This window comes from Neocloeon triangulifer, unplaced genomic scaffold (assembly GCF_031216515.1).
Source record: "Neocloeon triangulifer isolate White Clay Creek 2 clone unplaced genomic scaffold, ASM3121651v1 ptg000013l, whole genome shotgun sequence".
NCBI classification, from domain to species: domain Eukaryota; kingdom Metazoa; phylum Arthropoda; class Insecta; order Ephemeroptera; family Baetidae; genus Neocloeon; species Neocloeon triangulifer.
Genome location: NW_026775555.1, coordinates 6928849 through 6949982, shown reverse-complemented (window position 1 = coordinate 6949982; position 21134 = coordinate 6928849). Strand labels below are relative to the sequence as shown.

The window sequence follows — 21134 nt, the reverse complement described above, 5'->3', positions numbered from 1 at the left end:
AAATAATTTTATATGACGCTTGTTTCTTCTTTATTGCCTTTTGCGAAACGATGAGCGACGAAGGGAATTATAAAAAGAAGGAAACACCAACTCCAGACTGGTCGATGCATAAAAAAATTTGTCCAGAATTTTTTTTCACTTTTATTGCCTGCCGAGTGTTTATTTTGGAGAATGCTTTTGTGCTTGGAAACCACATATCTATAAACTGGGTCAACTCGGGACTTATCGATTCGGTGTATTTTATCTCCGTGTGTCCAAATTAAACTTGGAAAAACCTTATTTCACCTCTCGTCCGTAAAAATGCGATTTACGATAATTAATCCGCGCCCACATGGAGGACGGAAATGGAATTCTTTTTACGAGACTGCAGCTCTCAATCAGCGAACATTTTCACGCGCGAGCGGATCCGAAAGGGCTCGTCGTAAATTAGCCAAAGTGCTGACTGGACGCCTCTCTGCTGCGTTCCGGTCGGAAGGAAAAAGTGGCCGGCGCCCCTTTTGTGCAGTGTCACCCTTTGATCATCCATTGAACGGGGATTAAGGATCAAACGCCGCTGTGCTGATGTTTCTATTTCTCTCGACCGCATGCCTGTGCACCGGATGGAAGTGCTGTCGATGCCCAGATTAGATTACGTAATGCGCAAGGACGCAGATTTTGACCCTTATTTGGCCCCTCCCCCAAAAGATCAGGTGTCAAATATAGTTTTTTTTCTTTTCACGATTATTGTAAAAATTTTGATTTGTTTGCAATTATTCTCATTAGTGGAGAAAGCAATTTTAAGTAAAAATAACTTTCAAAAGAATTTCACAAACGAGGCTTGATTCAAAATTTTGGTGTTTGAATTTAATTTTCACTTTTCCTCGATGGTTTCTTTCTTAATTTTTTTTTATTTTAAATCTCAAAATTTTAACTGAACAAGATGGAAAAAGGAATTTAATAAAAAAAAATTAAAAAAAACCGCTGAATTCAGTGGATATTTAAAAATAAAGAGAAGAAATATAAAAGACACTTTTATGTACAGCAATAGAATTTTGCTGAAACGGTTCTAATCGAGCTAGCCCTGCTTGAGTTCTGGATAATGTTGATAATTTTATGGTGGATTGAATTTAAATTCGGCTTTTCCTCGATGGGTTTTTGTGAGTTTTTATTGTATAAGAAAAACAATATCCTGCTCTCGACCACCGCCGAGAAAGCTCATGAATTATGGCTGCAGCCCGCAGCCGAAACATGTAGAGCAGGATATTGTTTTTCTTAAACAATAAAAACTCACAAAAACCCATCGAGGAAAAGCCGAATTTAAATTAAATCCACCATGAATCAACCCTCGATCGTGAACTTCTACTACAAAATTGATAATTTTAAGTATTTCAATTTTAAAATTTTGATTTTTGCCCCTCTAAGTTTTAATAAACCGGTTAAAAATGAAAAAAAAACCATTCAATGCATAAATTAAGAATGATTCATAATTTAAACAAATTTAATATTGAAAAAAATATCAGCTTCTAATCTTTTCAAATGCTATTCTTTGATTAAATTCAAAGCGCTGAGACATAAAAAGCAGGTTTTCTTTTTTTTGCGCATTTGATCAAACTTTCGGCCGTCCTTTTCCGTGTAAAACGTTTGCGTTAAAAAAAAAGAACGCAAGTTACTTTTGGGGGCGAATTGAGCAAGTGAGAGGGAAGCGCAAGGTGAGAGAGTTTATTAAATGTCAGTTGTTGTTTTGACAGGAGCGAAGTGCTGGAAGTGAGTTTCCCCGAGAAGCCCCCGCTGTCTGCGCTGCACCACCGCGCCTCGTTTCCACCGCGCACTCCGGCGACGGCGCTACCTGCCCTGACGGCACCACCCACAGGGGTAAATCGAGTTCCCAACCCCGCCACTTGCACCCCGTCGCCACACGGCAGCACCAACGACAATCGGTCGTGCCGCTGTACCGACAGATTGCGCACAAATGCATCTCTTTTCAGTATTTGCGTTGCTCAAAACACAAGTTAATAATTTTAAAAATAATTAATATTCTTTTATTAAATCATTATTTCTGTTATTTGTTGTACAATATTATTTTTTTTTTCATACTCACGTATAAATTAATGATACTTATTTTTTAAATTTAATATTTTATTAAAATAAAATAATTATGTTTTTTTTCTTTTTAGTTTTCAATAATCAGTTACTTATATATTTATAATAATATGTTTAAAAATTTTTTGTACTTATACTGTGACTAGAACATGAAGTATATATTTACAAATAATAATATTTACCAGGGTCAAGCAATTTGTTTTCTAAGTTGTTGAATTTTTGGATTTCTTGTAGTATTTTTGAAATTTCTCTTTCAAGTCTAAGTCTAAAGAAAATTGGACTTGTCGAAATCTCAAAAGATTGCCTCTGGCTACTTATTTGTGCAAAGGGTTCTGACCCTCCAACCTGCTTCCCTTTCATCTAATAATACTTGCTTTCTGCTGTCCTCCTTTTTTATGTCTGTCTCTCCAAGTCAATATCTTGCTTGAGGGGGTGCCGAGAATGTGTGTTGCTCGTATCCAATTATAGGTCTCGGGGCGATCTCATTCAATATTAAATCTGTTCGGATAAAAAGATACAAATCCTCAGCCGCGTCTACTTCTCAATATCTTTTTCAAAGGATTCTCCAATAAAAAAAAGTAATAAATCTAGCAGATTTTTTATCTTGACAAGAGATGTAATGATCAAGGTTTAAATTTAAATTTTTCCTTGAATATTTTGGTTTTTTTTTTAATTTCTTTTGCTGAAATATTTCCCTCTTTTGTATAATTTATTATCTTAAACAATTATTTTACTAGATTAAAAACATTTTTTATCCATTTTTTATTTCTCTTTTGTAAGAAGCAGGATTTTTGTTGCAATGAAATAAACTTTAAGGTTTAAAAACGCTCCGAAAATTGTATTAAATGGACTTAAACCATTTTTTGCCTCTCCTTTTAATAATTCTTAGATTTCTAACTGTATTTTGCTTCAATTGTAGGGGCCGAAAATTAACCTTGAATGTGTGGATTTCAGGGTCTGAATCGGACAAAGGAGGGAGACAGCAGTCCCGAGTCGTCGCCAACACAAAAGCCGCCCCCGCAAGGCGGCGACATCATCCCTTACAACCACCCGCCGCTGCGGCCGGCGTCCTCGCTGGACGCCATTTCCAAACAGAAACTGGCAGAGGCGGCCGCCGCGGCCAGCCAGAACGTGCCTAGCAGGAGTGCCACCATGAGTGCGCGTGAGTTTTCCTTTCACTTTCCTGCACCGTCGACACTTAATTAATTTCATTCTTAATTAATTTCGATTCTTGATTAACCTTTTGACATTATATCGGTCGGTGGCCACACAAACACACTAACTTTTTGCTGATGGAAATTTCCCACACTCTTTCCTGTTGAGACTTCCTTTTTTTTTTTAATTTCTATAATACTTGGTGTTTTTTTCCAAATGCAAAATACTCGATGAGGTTGATGTCAGCACTGATATTATTTGACTTATAGTTCTAACAATTAGCTAGGGTTGAAAAAAATAATAATTTTACACATTATATATAATGACTGAATGAATGTATACTAATTATATTAAAACCTGTTTCTTTCTCTCCGCCTGACGTTTTGCTCTGTGTTTTTGGTTTTGGTTTTTTTACTCCCAATTTTTTGAGAGAGAAAATAATATATAATTTTTATCAAATCATCCCTTGAAATTTGCGCTGGATTTGAGAGTGGGTTATTCAAGCATTTGCATATATATTTTGTTTGAAACTTAAAAAAAAAAATATCCAAGAAATGCCTGCGAATTTTGATTGATGACCATTTTATCAATCTAACTCTTAATTAACAATTAGTATAAAAAACTCACTAGTTTTTCAACCCTAGCACTCTGAATATTTCAATTATCAATGTATTTTCCCACAAGTTTTTCTGGAGGTTGTTTTTTGTCATTGGAATATATTTTATGGACTTCACACGTTTTTTTTTTTACATTGCCAATTAATAATGTTACCAATTATTGGTGTTTTTTGCTTATGATCATGGTTGGTGTTGTGTGCATTCACTTGGTGTTTTTGATGCATTTACTTTTCCAAGAGAACTATACTTGATGAACAATTCAACTTATCATTAATTTTGCAACAACGCAGATAGCACACCCATTCGTCTATTTTTTTTTATTCACGATTATTTCCATAGCTCAAAATATTATACCAGAGTAGGATTGACTAAAAATTATAAAACGCCACTCTGCATATTTCTTTTTTCAATCAATATTTTCGACATTCATTTTATTCATTACTTATTTCATACATTCCATATTTTATTACCATGTTCAAACTCATCTGTGCAAAAGAAAAAAAAAATGAAATGGTCATGAATCACGATTTTTATTGCTCTCGCCGAAATTGGCAGCGCCCCTGCCAAAAATGGCGCGCTGGCGGTGCCAAAGAGCCGACTCGTTTCGATCGAGAGCATTTTTTCCTAATTTGGCATGATGCTCGTTTGCAATGTAATTTTTTCAATGTGTTTAGTAACATGCAGCTACCCTGAGCCCACCCTCGAAGACACAAGGATTCGGCCACACACGCTAGATAATTTTTCAGAAGGTAATCTTCAAATGTCTGATCACTTGAGAAATTAAGCTCATCTCCCCAAGATTGATTTGGAATTCGATCTCTCATGTTGTTATTACATTAACTCTCCATACTTCAACATCGATGATTTTTTACTTAATTGATACTTTGATTGCCGCTATAGAAAAATCGTAGAGCGACCCCTGTCACTGGGTTTTGCTTCAAGTGTGACGTGTTTAAGATTTATATATTAACTAATCAGTACCTCGAGAACCTTCGAGCCAAGTTTTGTACTTTTCCACTAACCTCTGTTTTTCTTTTGGATGATTCTCATTATTCGTGTATTTTAACAGTTGTTGGTGTTTTTTGCATGGAAACATGTTGTGAGTGTTGCCTGCTTTAGATGTGGGTCTCGAGTTTACTCTCAGTGTTAGCTGTAGTAATTTTACGTGTTTGACAAAACATCTATCTTTCTATAATTAGAGATTTGATCTTTTTGGTAAATTTTCATTTCGACATACAAAACACGTTCCTTTGAGACACTTTTCTAGATTTTTGATTTTCATCATTGAAAATTTTAAGTGTTTTCAGATGTGAAAAAAAGAGTAAGATATATACGAGTACAATTTTATCTCAAAAATTAGATCTTAAAGGCCCTCTCCAGTAATGTATTTTTTATTCTTGTATTTGAAAGAACATGAAATTGCTGGCATCGAAATCGTGGTTAAAAATTTGCACTCAAAATACCTTCTAAATCTCTAAATTTGACCAAAATAAAAACAAATAGAAATAGGAATTAACCCCTCAAGTTATTTTAGTTTTCACAATTTCAACGTCAATCATTAAATTTTGTCTTCAATTGAATTCAGGAATAAAAATAAATAATACTGGAGACCCTTTAATTTAAGTTACGCAGCTTTTAAATTGTAACCCCTTAATTAAAATATGCCGATAAATTTCAACTTAAAATTTGATAATTCCAACAACAAATTTTAAATTAGCGGCCAGAAAGATCACAATAAATAATTGTCGATAATTATTAAAATTAATTTTTTAAATGAAGATTAAATTAATGTTAACCCTCATAAAAGTCATGAATTTTCGTGCTGTGCATTTCAATTTTCGCTTAGAGTAGACTTGCTAGAGGCAGCCATGATTTTACTGGAAGACAAACTCCTGCAGACAGGACGTTTCTCTTTTTTTTTCATTTTCAAATATAAAACTTCCTGTCATATATTGTCATTTTTTTTTTCAATTCTCATCTTCAGAGACGAGTGTGTGACCTAAAAAGCCTCAATCCGTGACAAACTAATGTGCCACACGGCCGACATGTCATTTCAGCTGCGGCGCGAAACCACGTTTCCAAATCCTTCCCGAACGCTTCATCAGAGTCGGACCTGGCGAGGTACCACGCGGCCCTTTGGGCCGACCAGAGACGCGACCGGAAATCCCCTTCGCTTAGCAACGTAGCTTCAGATAGCCTAAGACATAAGGTACAGACACAATTTTCTTTCTATCCTCTCTTTTACAACGAGAATGTCGAATTTTTCATTCCTTGAAAAATTTTATATTTATTCACCATAAAACTCACGAGCCGTGATTTTCGTGTCTCCAAGCACAATTTATCAACTTGTGGCGCCATTTTTGTGACAAAAACAACAACATGTTTTGACGATTTTGCAAAAAAAGAGCACCAGCTTGCTGCCAAAACAACTCCAAGTGCCGCTTTTTGTGCCAAAAAGAAGCGAACGTTTTTGTCTCCGGAGATAAGATGCATATATAAAATCTCGGTGCAAAATCTGCCAAGCTAAAAATAAAAAAAAAAATATAATTGTTGTCACCGTGAGAGACGCGTTGCTGCTGACTACTTTGTGCAAAACGTTCGTTTGTGCCTGCATGTAAATTTAGCGACAATTATCTATCTGCTTCCAGTTTTCTATTCAAGACAATGGATCGGCAAAATTTTTTCAAGGTGCTCTCCACACTCCTAACATGGGTGAAAAAGTTGCTCAGGTGAGTACCTCTTACCCATTCTCACTATACGCCTCATTTGTGTGTTGTGCAAAAGTAGAAAAGCAGTAATTATATTGATTGCCCTCTCACAAAAAACACTTTCAACTTTCCGACATTTCCGCATGTTCTTCAAAGATACTGTGCTAAATTAACAAATTCTCGTGGGATACGTAAAAGGTCGGAATTTAAAAATAAATGACAATAATTACTCCGCCGGTGAAATATCAGAAATTTATTCGTCAGAAAACTGCCTCTTGAATTGATCCAGTACTTAATCAGAAACGCGAAGATCAGAAAAAGTATTTTTAATTCATTTAATCAATTAATTAAATTTTATATTATTATAAAATTGAATTAAAATAGTCTGCAATTAATTTTTTTTCATCATCCTCTCATAAACTCTTGGTAACTTCATTAACGCAATTAGGTAGATTTTAATCGCGACCATCAACGAAAAAGCCATTTCTTCTTTTACGTTTATGATCTTCAGCCTATTAACCACATTTAATGCTAAATTTCTTAATTAATAAATAATAAGGAGATGAATATTATTATTTCAAAGTTCCATAAAAGCGATAAAATTTGCAAATCGGCCTGTAGGGAAAAGTTTCAGTCCAACGACAACTTCGAACGTGAAAAGTTGCGGTGCAGTGCGACGTGGGACGCACAGGGAATTGACAATTGCAGATTTCTTCCTCCGAGTAAAAATAATGTGCCCCTCTTCCGCACTGCTGGGTCACCCGAGTGCATTCAGCGTCGTCTGCGGATGACAATTTCAAACACTACTACTTACATTGCGCCTGTCGACAAAATGTTTTTATATATTTCTCAACTTCTTTTTTTCGTCCGACTGCCACTGTCAGCAGACTCAGGGCACGAAAATAAATTTGCATTTAGCGCACGTCGTCGGGTGGTGCAATTTAATTCGCGAGAGAGAGTAAAAAGAAAGGGAGTAATTAAGCACGTACTTGGCATTTCTATTCAATATAAATAACAGCCAGGCTGGCGCGCCACTTGCAAAAATAAAATTCAATGCCTATGGCCGGAAAGAATTCGTAATGCTCACTATGTCGATTGCTGCGGTGCATAGTAATGAGATGCTCATGCTTTTTTTATTGAAAGCAATTAAGGGATAAATTGGAAATTAGAGCAAATTAGAAAATAATAAAAAGAACAATTTCTAGAAAATTATAAACCTTCAAATTTACAAACAAAGAATAATTAAATAGCAGAACTTAATTAATTATTTTCACGAGGACTGGGAAACGGTTGATTTTTGCGACACTATAAATTAAAACCGTCAAAATTTAGCTATGAAAATTTGGCATTGATGATATAATAAAAAATTTCAATGATCCCATCCTCCTTAAATTGATAAATTTAATTAATTAAAGGTTGATTACATGTTGATTGCAAGGATTAAAAATAAATTCAAATTCAAATGTTTAAATGAAAATGCAAATTTTTACATATGTTCATTTACATGAGATTATTTTCTTTATACATATCATGTTAAAATTAAAGTGTGATTTGGATTAAAATATATATTTGAAATATAATCTTTGAAAAAAGGATGCAAATCAAATAAAAAATGATTATGAAACATTAATTTTTATACAATTTCACTAACATTACTGATAAAATATGATAACTTGACGATTTTTTAAAGTAAAAAATTGAAAAATAAAAAATTTTGTCGTGTCTTCTACACTTTTTTTATAAAGGACTCAGCATAAAGTTATAGAAAAAATCAGATGATCACTTTAAAACGTTATTTCAAAGAACATAAAAATGCTTAAAAATTGTCCAATACGTCCGAGTAAAATAAATTTTTTGCGTATGAAGTGTCACTTGGATTATTAATTTTTTTTGTAAAAGAGTTCAAAACGAGTCACGAAAATAATGCCCCGTACGTCGTCGGGTCCACCTGGTTGTGAGTCATTCAGCATTTAGCGAGAGAGCCACAAAGGACGGTCCATTGTGTGCGGCGGCGACGGCCACAATCAAAAGAAGCAGGCCTGATTTCAGCTTGCTAATTAGCTAATGCGCGCTAACAAGCTTTCTTTCTAGCCCCGGCGTTTAAATGCGAGCCGCGAGACCGAAACAATGGCGCGTGATTAAATCCAGGCCAGAATTTTTCCCTAATGAATTCGTGCTGACATCAAAGCATGAAAAAAAAGAAGCGGCGCAGACTTCTTATTTATCTATTTGTCGTTGGCATTGCAGCGAAATGTGCCACCGCGTTGGAACAGACCCAGTGGCAGCATCGATTTTTGCTCTCCACACATGCAGTCTGCGGCTTGAGTTTTCCGACCGTAATAGATGAAGCAGAGCTAATGAGCGGTAGATAAATAACACATGATAATGACACATAAAATTACAATTTTCATATATACATTCGAGATCGTTCTGTTGGAAAATTGGTGCGCAGGGAAAATAATCGTGTTTGGGCCAATGTCATTAGGGTGATTATGGGAATAGGGGGCCGCAGGTCATTAACGGACTTAATTAAAGATTGTTGCCATAAACACGGAATTTTAGCAGGGGGACCTAAAAGGAAAATTTCATATTATCATCAGAAGTTAAAATCGTTTTTAATTAAAATGTAATTTTTTATTATTTATTCGTAATTATAATATGTATAATTTAATAATGATAAATCGAATTGAATTTTGATTTTGATTTTCGTTGGCAGTTAATTCCTCTTGTATGATAGATCAATGAATGCTATTTTTCTTAATCAAAAATGATTTGTTAATTATAATCAATACCTCTTCACAATTTCAATATTTCTTTCATTTGAAATATTTTGAAAATTTTTTAATTTTTTAAAATAATTTTAATTAATTGCATCAACAATATTGCAATTTTATTATCAATATATATGACTGAATATCAATTTGATATCTATAATTTACTGTTTTAAAATGGGACTAATTATTTGTGACTTAATCATTAAACTCAAATTTGCTGAATAGAAAAATTATTTTCATATTAGAGCTGCCGTGTATATCAAATTAACTCTAATTTCGTGCGCCTGCCGAAATAATTAATCTGATTCATAAGAAGGCCTGATGCCAAATTTCATCAGTGCTGTTGATTAGCGCATTGTTCGCCAAGGAATTCGACTCGTGGCCTTTCGTAAGATATCAGTTTCACGCACAGTAATAAATAAATATGGAGGGCACGAGAGGGTAAAAAAAAGTTGAAGCGGCCGAATTCCTCATCGCTTGGCAAACAAACATTCGGTGGCGCCGCCGCTACCGTGGCGTGTCGATCCGCGGCTGGCGAGTCGCGTGAGTGGCGCTCGCTGGGCTCGGCCCACTGGTTGAATGGAACCGCTGTAGGTGGCTTTAGCGTCGATTCGACGCAGACGGGTGAGACTCGAAGGGATGGCACACAGATTTTGGAGCTCCGGCGCGCTCTGCAGCAGTCGGTGCTAATTTGCGGAGTGTGTTTGTGCGAACGGAACTGAATCAGCTGCTCGACGGCGCCATGGTGCGGTGAGAGCGGCGGCGCCGCGATCCTTATGCTTCACCTCGTTAAATGTCACGCTCGAATCACGTAGCAGCCACGGCGCCGCATGCGAATCCCGATTGCGCGCGAGCAGGCGGCGCCGTCATGCTGTCGCCGACGGAGGAGCCCCGCGGCGCCGCGCTCACCATGACGCCGGTCGGCGCCTCCGAACAACTCCTGATGGACAGCAAGGACATCAGGGTGTTGAACGACATCATCGACGACCTGAACCGCTTCGACCCTGACGGCGACACCCTCGCCGGATCCAGGCGACCCTCCCAAATCACCAAATTACCCGAAGAGCAGGTACAGAAATAATTTCTTTACCAAGAAAAATATGATATGTATAATTTTTTTTATTTAGCACAAAGGTTTGCGTCACTTTTAATGGTGCTTGTCGGTGATCAAAGCGCCACTTAAAACGTTTAGTCCGTTGCGAAATAGACAAAGACAATTCGCCACACCCACCGCGCACGACGATACATCAAACGCACGCTGGATTCGCTCTCATAATAACCGCCCAATAATTAATGACACTGCCCGTGTTCACTCATCTCCGCTGAGAGTTGACGTGCCCGTTTTCAGTTGCCAAACGCACCACCGCCAGGGGAAATTGAAATAAATCAGCTCCGCCTGAATATTAACATCCCCAAAATGGTCAGAGATTTTTTTATAAAAAAATTCACTTCCTTTAAAAGTGTCGTTTCTCGCGACAACAGGTTGGTTGGGGACTCGCTGGTATAATAATTTTCATTTTTAATGTCTCAATTTGGAACTTTTCGAGCCGACTGGAGTCGTGCACGTGACTGGCTCTGTTTACTGCTGCCATCTTTGCAATGATGAAATTGCAGAGAGATGATGATGTTTTGCGTACTCACTCCCGGTGCTGCCCGCGCCTCACTCGTGCGAGCCTCTCCCATTATTATTGATTGCGCGCCAAGCCCCACGCTGTACGTTTCCCCATTCCGGGACTTTTGTTTCGTCCCCGACTAGTGCGAATTGGCTCGCGCTGGCGAAAATCGCGCCGCATTTATTTAGGAATTGAGGCCGACTGGTCAATTCGCATTCAAAATGTTTGGTGTGGCGCCGACGGTGTTGGGTCATCTCGCCTTATTCTAAGTTATCTCGTCCCTGGGGCGAAATTATTTCCAGCAGCCAGCGTGCCAGTAACCTTATCGATCTCCCCGTGGATGATATGCCGTGCTCGCAAAGCCGAGAATAATCAATCCCAACCTGGGCCGCTTCCAGGAAAAAAGGCAAACTTTTATTTATACACAAAAACAATAAAGTTGGCGAAACATGCGCCGGATCAATAAAATACGTAAACAGTTCGGCGAACGGAACCAATTATAAGGAAGATGGTTCATTTATTTTTCATGTCAAATTCGGCGGAAAACGAACGGGCGTCATCTTTCTGTTGACGTCTCGCTCCTCCAGACTTATGCAACGTGCTCGTCGCCAGTGCCCGACGTTGCTGCAGAACTCGCAGGAGCTACGACCGCCACCATGCTGCCGCCGATCAATAATCTCCCTCTCGCAACTCTCAGCCAAAGGCTCCAAGGCAGCCCACACACACTTTGTACTTTTAAATGTGTGCATATTTCTTAATTTTCGCCACAGCCGCCGTCGAGTTGCGAATTGCGGTGGCAAGTTGGGGCGAATTATTCGTCCATCGACCGACACGGTGTTTCCGTTCAGACATCCGGAGAGAAAGAAAGAGAGAAAGAGAAAAGAAGGTCGTTAGAATCGAGACGAACGCCATTTGGAGCGGATAAAGGTTATTGTATTGCCGTCCTCGCGCGCAACTTTTTGCAAGTGTGCGGCCTTTCCAGTCTGCTGCAATATTATCGAACCTTCGGCGCCGACGGCTTGGAAGGAATGAGAAAATACTTGGAAACTCCTAATTGGAGAGCATTTCATTGAAAACTCTCTTGAACTTACGAGACGCATAAAGTTTTTGAGTGCACTTCATAGCTGAAAATTATTTTATATGTTCTCAGAGTTTGATAAATTTCCTTCAATTTTCATTCAAACTCTCATAGAGATTAATACAATAATTGCGAGGAACAAATTTTGAAAGTAAATTGCATAGAGGTGGGGATTATTTTTTGCAATTTTTCGACAAGCAGGTTGCACTATTTCAACTTTGTTCGCTTCTGCTGAGGTTAAACAGTCCTATGAGCTATAAACAATGCGTCAAAATAAACTTCTTGGTGTCGATTTAGTGCCAGAGACTTTCCAGAAATCGCTCAAAAAAGAGAAGGAAAAATACTTTGAAGTGTTTTTCCTGCTTGGAATATTTCCTGCTGAAAGACCAAAGAAAATAATTCTAATAGCTCAATTATGCTTTAAATTAAAAACATTTTTTTTTAAATATTTCTAAAAAAAATTACATTTTCATTTAATCCGTGGTTTTATTTATTTTCGAGCAAAATTTATGATCAAAAATTGTATTTTTTTTTTTTACTGTTTAAACAAATTTAAAAATGTCTTCAAGGAACGCATCCACTTTAACGACCGTGTAGACGTTCCCAACGTTCCCATTGTTTAGCAATTTAGCTAGTCCCTCATCGGCTTTTATTTGCGTAGCAAAAACACCGTCTTCTACGCAGAAGCAGCGAGCTCTTGATTTTTTTTTTATCCGGCGTCTGCAGCACTTTTACCCCGTCGGAACTTTTATCACTCATACAAATGGACTGACGCCTCGATAAAAAAAAAATCTGTCTGTTTGACTCACTCAAAGGGACGTTAATTCAGAACGTGAAATCAGCATTAGTGAAATGTGCCACTCCATCGTACAAGGAAACCCGCTGGGGAAATTTCGCTTTCCATAGTTGACAACTTTTCCGGTTTCGCTAACTTTTGATACGGCAGCCCAGAGAGAGAGGATTATTATGGAGCGGGAATTGCATTCAAAGCACCGCCGTTCCAATTAACCAAGCCGCTCTGGAGCGCTTTATCAGCCTGCGCATAATAAGGATCCGTAAATTGATAACGGAGAGTGACGGGGGCAGCCAGCGCGGGCATCAAAGGCCGAATTAAGGATCACTGGTTGCGAGGCCCCTATCTGGAGGAGCCGCGAGAGATTCAAAAGCGACGCGCATAATAAAGTGTGAGTAACATCATCAAACACACACACGCCGATTTCCAGGGCTGCGCAGTATTTTTAAACCCCAGCAAGCCCTCTCTCGGCCGCTGCCTTGGAATAACGCGACGACACACAGACCTGCCGCTCCACGCGCGTCAAACTTCAATTTGCTCGCGGTAATTAATTAATGAACAAAAAAACTCCATTTGCGATATTGGTTTTTTACAGCTGAACTGAATATTCAAACGCAGAAAGATAGAGTTTCCAGGGGGCGGAAGTCAAAATGTTGGAGAAATTTTTAAAATTTCATTGACAAAGTTAATTTTTTTTTTCAAAGTTTAATATAATTTTTTATTGATGATTATTTTTACATTTGATTCTACTAGATAAGGGACAAATTGGTGATCATGAATTGAAATATTTTGTACAAATCAGTTTTTAAACACAAAGTCTCTGGAAATTATCACTTTAAACTTAATAATTGAAACTGCTGATTTTTCAACCGCTGAAATCAATCTCTTTTTATAAATTACGTAATTTTCATCTTTTGCGTAACTTTTAGAGAATAGTATTTTTTTCTAATTTGCTAATTTAGAAAATTTATACTTCACAATTAAATTGATTTTTTCTTGAATTATTTTATTAAAATTTTCAACGCAATTCAATAAAAAATTAATCATATAAAACTTCTGGTGGAAATGTTTCTCCAAGACTATTTAGTATTTTAGCTCTGAAATTTACATTAAGCTCAAAAAGAAAGCGTGTCTTCATGTGCTTAGACAAACGGAATTATAATTAATAAAGTCATGTGTCATGTAATAGGTTAAAGTTAATTAGGCGGAGTGATCCGTCATGTCTGACAACGCTTGGCGGAACTTGGGTGGCGCATCTTGCTCTCGGACGGACGGGGTCATTAGTCCTTGTGCGCACCTCATGTGTGCGCCACTATGAAAAAAAATGATACTTAAAAACGCGGATTTGTGTTTGGAGCGGTGGCTGGCCACGCCGAAAGCTACGTCACGGACGATTTTTGGCAGCCGCGTCCACAAATATCTGGAAGAGTTGGCCGACTTTCAGATCCGACTCTCGCCCCTTCTTCTTTACCGCCGTTCGATTGCACTTTTCCGTTCAAATCAGCGCCGACGTCACACCCGAGAAGAAGAAGTTTTATTTGTGAATTTTATTCAGATTTATTGTACGCTTTTGGTGCGCGCGATTCGTTTGGTAGTGAGTCGGGCGCCGCTTCCACTTACGTCACCGCGAAAGTGGAGCCAAGAATTTGACTGCGAAAATTATACAGGCCGGGAGACGCTCCAGCGCTGGTGTTTTGACTTTTTACATTAATTAAACCGTCGGCGCGATCTATTAAATTTCTCAAAATAACGATTTTAATGTTTCTCGTCCAAGACCACGTGATTATTTTCTCCGCAGATTCAGTACTCTGGTAAAAATGAGGAAACTGGTCCAATTAAATGGCGGAAATATGAATTTTAAATATTTTATTTTTTTTCTCTGTTTAATGTAATTACATAACGGCAGCAACTCATGATATAAGACAATAATGAAACCATTGAAATTGAGGGTTTTCTGAAAATTTGTCATTAAATTGATATAAACAAAGCCTTTGATCTTGTTTAAATTAAACTCATTTTAATTGGATTTAATTCGAATTAATTTTACGCTCATATTCCTGCATGAACACTATTGAGACACTCTAAAGAGCCGTGGATTTGTATTGCCGTAATCATATCACCTGTTATTGCGTTTGTTTTCAGAATTGTATTATTAAAGATAATAATTTTAAGGGAAGGTAAATTAATTGTTAAATTAATGTTTTAGTTTGACTTTGTTCATAATTTAAAACACAGGTCAGTTCATTTTAAAATATTATCATTATAATTATCCAAAACGTAATAAACAAAGTTTTCATTTTCGTTATTTTCCGTCGATCTAGTTTGCAGCATCAGTTTTGGCACGACCTCAACTTGCTTTCCCGCAGGGCATGTTCGTATATGATTAAGGGTTGTGCAAAAGCGCCGCTTCTCTCACCTCCCTCGTTTAATCACAAAGCTTTTAACAAACGGCTTTTTGCTAATCGGGATGCCGGGCAGGTTGCGGTGCAAAAAAAAACACACAATATCGTGCAGATTTAACAGATCGTCACGTGCCGCACAAAGCAGTGCAGATCAATTATTCAATTGAGCCGGAGAGAGCTGGTGACGAGAAGCTCTTGGGGTAAAAAAAAAGTTGAGATATGAAGATGAAGATTCTAGGAAAGGCTTTTAAAACGGGATTAAATATTTAAGTAACAAAAAGGAAACTAGGAAGCGAAGTAGATCCGCGACTAATGAATTTTCTTGTAAATGTGTAAACTTTAGCTTTGCAAACTTGCGTGTTTTTTTTTTTTTTTAGCTTTTGGATTTTAATGGACAAGAATTTCTAGAATCCTGGCGTTGAGCCAAAAATTATTTTGATTCTGACATTTTAACTGCAAATCAAGTTCATAGGCTCCCGCAAAGCTATTTTCTTAATTGATATACAAAAAAAAATTAATTAAGCCACTGAGGTGGAAAATCGCCTTCTTCTGAAAATCATTTTCAAGAAAAAAAAACCTACAAAATTAATTTACAAAAATCTGATTTAAAGAAAATATTGTAGTCCTGTATGGATAAAAATATATTTTAAAATTGTACTAATTCAAAAATATTATGCAAAATGTTTCCATCATTTTTATATATATTTTACTATTTTGCAGAAACGAATTCCATGTTTTGTCAGTGTGTGGTAGCGTGAATAAAAAAAACGTGGCGCCGTTCTTGTTATAAATTTATCGACAGCAGGTGGTGTTCTGCTGGGCAAAGCACACGGGAGCGAGAAATTTATGTTCATTCGCTCGGTTAACCAGCGTGAAAATTAAAAAAGCCGTCAGCAACCGCACCCGATGAGTTTCTAAACAGAGTAGCATTCCGCGTTGGAAATCAATTAATGCAGCTTTGCCAATTCAAATTGAGCAAATAATCTAACTTTGCTGCGGCGCTGATTTGCGGACACTAAAACTAAAACTGTACTGAACAAATTTATAACTTTACCAATGCTTATTGCGGCGAGAGACCTGATTCTGTATTTCTGTTTAGCTTGACAATCAAGCCTTTGACAACGGTGGATGAATTAATTAATACTGTCGTTGAAAATAGTTTCTGTGAAACTAGCTGTGAATTAATTTTACCCTTGCAATAAGCAGTCAAAAGAGTCATTAATGTGGAAGGAAATAATTCAATGGAGTTTTGCATCACTTCTGCTGTGTATTATTGAATATGCCACGGTGAACACCAAAACTCATGGAAATTGCTGTCTTTTGCAGTGGAAGACCAGAATCTGCTGGTGAGCACGTTTTGAACGTGAATGCTGTTTGACTCGACAATTTTGAATAGAGGCAGAAACGGCAGAGCCTGTTCAGAAAATTATATTTGGATTTTATTGTTAATCCACTAAAGCAAAAACTCGTTTCCTTTCACAATAGCGTATCAAAAGAGCTTCATTAAACGAGATAAATTCAATAACAACTACCTTCATCTAAATATGAATGCTTGCAAACATTTCCAGTTGCAATTGTGATTAAGTTACTTCATTATTTCCTTTCTAAAACAAAGAACGAAGTGCAGCTGCAGTGGATTCAATTGCATACTCCTGTGGCAATTATAAATAAACGAGTGTGAATAGGAAGGAAAATTGTGCAATTAAGAGAGTATAAAATGAACAGTGAGATTAAAAAGCAATAGAAAAAAGCAATTAAGCAGGCGTGCAAAATTACTTTAATGCTTTCCTCTTCGAGATGCAATTTCAACCCAATTTAAATTTTTTTTCCATTAAATTATAAAAATATAATTATTTCATTCATTTAAATAAAATATTTAATTTTATTTTAATATTCTTCTTTTTTCTCTTTCTCACAACGTCTGCTCTAATTAAGCTTAAGCGACAAAAACATATCTGCAGGGAAAACATAATCTTTTCTCTTCCTTCAGCAAGCAAACTTTTCTGAACGAAAAGTTTTAATTAATTGCTACTGAGAAGGGCCCTCGAGCATTTCAATTAAAAGATGATTTGAAAACGCTCTCTAAACACATTCTCGAAGCTTTCAATCCATGCCATAGCAGCAGGAAAATAAGCGCGAATAGCACATTATGTAAAGTACACGTTTGTTGTGTAATGTATGCAACCTGCGCCACGCGGTGACTTTGAACCACTGTAATGTTGGCCTGGCGCCAGTTCATCTGCTGTCCGTTCCGGCCAAATTACATCCCTTTCATAAGCCTGCACGAACACAATTGTGTGTGTTATTTTGCATACACACGACGTGCTTGCATAAATTAACTCAAAGGGTTCATCAAAAGCAGGCCACCTGTGAAAAATGCTCAAGCAGCGTGACTAGTCGCGAATGCGGCATTCAATTGTGACAGTTGCTTTTCAACGTGTATCCTTTTGTGCATTCATGTGTGAATTCAATAGGACGCCATTAAAGAAAGTAGTGCTTTGTCGTGCAGTCTGCTATTGTCACAGAAAATCGAGGCACGTTTAATTTCAAACAAGTCTGTGCTTTTGAAGAGATTCAATCATTGTTTAATGCGGAATTAATTAAAGAGGATTACGAATTTCAAAGCAGCTCAGAGACTTTTTTAATCAAGTCAGGCACAAGATCCTGGTATCGGCTTGCTTTTCTCTAGTTGTTAATTTTCTCTGAAAGAGCAGCAACACGTGCTTGAAGAAGAGAACAAATGGAAATCGACTTATGGGCAAACAAAAAAGGCTAAATGGAGTGAAAGAGAATCGATTTTCTATTTAACTCGACGCTGTTGGCAACAAAAAATGTTGGAAAGGGAGTAAATGAAATAATCAGAATACTTAAATACGCTTTAGTGAAATTTTTTAGCTTTAAAAACAGTGACGATGTGCCTTCCTAAATTCTTTCATTTTGAAATATTCACATTTTTTGACCGTTTTAAATGAACAAGGAATTATTATTTTTAATTCTTTCAAATGGAATTGATTCTGAAAATTAAAACTTGTCTTTTTGGAAAATTTATTTTATAATACAAAACTTTTGACTAAATTTAAAAATAGATAGTTTTCTGATTGTAAGATAAATTAAATTATTTTACAAGAATATTTAATTTAATTTAAAATCTTTTATGCATATCTCAAGACCTGCGAACAAACAATCGTAGAATGAATGAATTCATTAATTACATCAAGATTGGATAGAAATATGAATCTCGCGATGAAATAAGAGCCATGTTGTGTCACTCATCCCTCGGAGATGAAACACAATGGCTAATTCACAAAAGGCGGCGGCTCAAATTCCCAGAATTACGCAAGCGGCGAGCCTCTTTTTGTCTCTCGTGAGCGGCAACAAAGGTGATGGCATGATTATATGCCGGTGGTCGGCGGCGGCGGCGGGCGGTGCTGCCCCTGTGGTGCCCACTTGCGAGGGGTGCACTTGCGCAAGATGGCACGGAGGCTGCGAGATGCGCGCGAGTCGGCGTCGGCGGCGGCCGCTCGGGTGCCCTGTTCGTTCTGCAGCTGATTACAGTGACAGTGCTTCGCGGGTGAACATCCACATCGCGGCTCGTCGCGCCCGACAAGTAGTTTGCTGCTTTATTATTCTTCTGCCGCGCGTTTTCGGTCTGATTTAGGTGCGAGGTAATTTTGGCTCAAATTTTTCCGAGATCGCCCTTGCCAAATAATTTGCCGTTTTCCCCCAAGGATTTGCGATTTGAAAGAATTATTATTATTACCAATTTGTTTGTTTCTGAAAGTCTGATTTGCATAAATTTTTTCATTATAAAGATCGGTGAAAAAAAATCATTTAATTTAGGATTCTTTAAGGAAAGTTTAAATAACTTTAATGTGATCTACTTATTATTTCTAAAGTAAAATACGTACAACTGATTCCGAGCTATTTCGTGGGAATATTAAATTTTTACAATTAAATAAGAGAAAGTGAAATAGCATGTAAAGGTTAAAGGTGAAACTTTTCCTTACTCAGATTGAAAGTTAATTCCAAGGCAATTGTTTCTTTACAAAATTCTTACAGTAAGAGTTTTTTTTACCTAGCGTGCTTAAAAATATTTTACCAAGTCAAGTGAATGCAAAAATATTAAAACATCAACTTTTGAACGTCCTTTCTTTTATTCTTCATATTTTTTTCTCATTACAAATGCATTCCTCGTCCGATAATTTTCTCCATCAGTTCATATACTTGAAATAGCATTTCTCTTCAGAGAAAAATTCCTAAAATATAAAGGAAAGAACCAAAGAATGCTTTTATGAGTATATTTTTTATGCCATGCCAATGGATGGCTTTGAGCGAAACACGCGCGCTGCCAGGCGTGGGCGAAAATTTCCACATCCTTCCAATTCCCTCCCGTCAATCCACATATTCTATCAGATCGAACCTGAAATCTCCGGCGTAGAGGGAGGGAAATTTCCGGTCGACTGGTTTATTCAGTTACTTAGAAACAAACATGAAGCAAAGCTGTTTACCTTAATGCCGCAAAAATAAACGCTCTAAAAGGGCCGTATTTTCATATTCAAATGAGTGTCTACTCTGAAAAACTTCATTAAAACAGCATGCCTTTTTGAGCTCAACCGTGTTGCTGAATAATTTATCAGTGTATTTTGCCGACGTTGGGCCGGGAAACGATCATATTTGCACATGCGAGACTTTGTGTTAACAGTTGGTTCTCTTTATCAGGAAAGGCTTTCCAATTAAAATTAATGGTCTGAATTTTTCGTCCGTGTTCAAGGCAAAATCATATTTTGTAATGGAAAAAGTGCATACGAAATAAAAATGCCATTGAAGGAAATAATTCACTGGAAATTTTCAGTTAAAATAATTTCAAATTAATTTCACTCCAACGTAACAAAAAAGTTGACAGAATAAAATAATATAAATCGAATATAATAAAAAAAAATTGGATAACATAAGAACTTGAATTTATAACTGTTCAATAATTTGAAATTATATAAAATGAGTTTCCTTTTTGATTCTTTTGTTCGAGACATTTTTCATTTAAATCGGTAAATATTGGACGGATACAAGAGGGAGCAAAGATCTCTTAACACTTGCCGAGCGCTTAAACTTTTGAAGAATGTGAGTCTCGCGTAACAAGAGACCCTTTCGTGTGCGGTTGTTCAGGATCGGGGTTAATGAAAAATGAATGGGGATTATTACACAGAGCATGCGAGCCGAGCGTGCAAGGTGAGCGCACCCACCGCCTCTTGTGTACAAACTTTTCTGCTCGGCATCGATCGCCCTCGCCCCATACCTTGCTCCTTCTCATCCGGAAAGCCCTGCGCCCTACTTGGCTCGATTCGCCCTTTTCAATTCGCTCCTCGAGAGGGAAGACTGGGAAATTCGCATTCTCTCTCGAGATTTTTTCTATTCTCTTTCCTTCGCCGTTAAAAAGAGACGAGAGGACTTGACGATGCCATCGGCTTGACGTAAAGAAATAGAAAAAAGTATAGTCTTGACAAGTTTATTCACAAGTGGAATGAACGACGACGCGGCTCTTTCAATTCCCAGAGTTGTTTTTATTTATTCCGAGAGTGCATTCCGAGATGCACCGTCCAGACGGTGAAATCGATCTCGTCGAGTATGTATAATTCAATGCCAGCTGCCGTGTTAAATCAGACGTATCAGAGTAAAAAAAAAACTGGTTTCCATGAGCAACCTGAAGCATGCAAAATGCAGGTGGGAAAAAACGTTCATTTCGCACGCACGGCTCATTTCGGTCAAAATTTTTATAGAACGAAAAAAGCTTTTGAAAGATTGGACGATACCTTCAATTATCAAGGGTATCGTTCCTCTGGAGGGAATTCGGCAAATTGGACGGATTGGACAGGGATTAGGACTAAAAGCTCTTTAATTAAGTGTCGAGGGGAATCGGC

The 21134-nt window shown here is 37.3% G+C and overlaps 1 protein-coding gene across 14 annotated transcripts in view; it reads left to right on the top strand.

The window, feature by feature from the left end:
* The window catches only part of LOC132198550 (potassium voltage-gated channel subfamily H member 6), a 164977-nt gene that overhangs the window by 105324 nt on the left and 38519 nt on the right, over nucleotides 1-21134 (top strand). For 12 of the 14 annotated variants that reach the window (XM_059622613.1, XM_059622625.1, XM_059622624.1 and 9 more), the window contains 5 exons: nucleotides 1728-1851; nucleotides 3034-3241; nucleotides 4526-4600; nucleotides 5909-6060; nucleotides 6500-6580. In XM_059622613.1, coding sequence (XP_059478596.1) covers nucleotides 1728-1851; nucleotides 3034-3241; nucleotides 4526-4600; nucleotides 5909-6060; nucleotides 6500-6580 — 640 coding nt within the window. The remainder of the gene's footprint in view (nucleotides 1-1727; nucleotides 1852-3033; nucleotides 3242-4525; nucleotides 4601-5908; nucleotides 6061-6499; nucleotides 6581-21134) is intronic. The other 2 variants (XM_059622614.1, XM_059622615.1) reach the window with 2 other exon arrangements.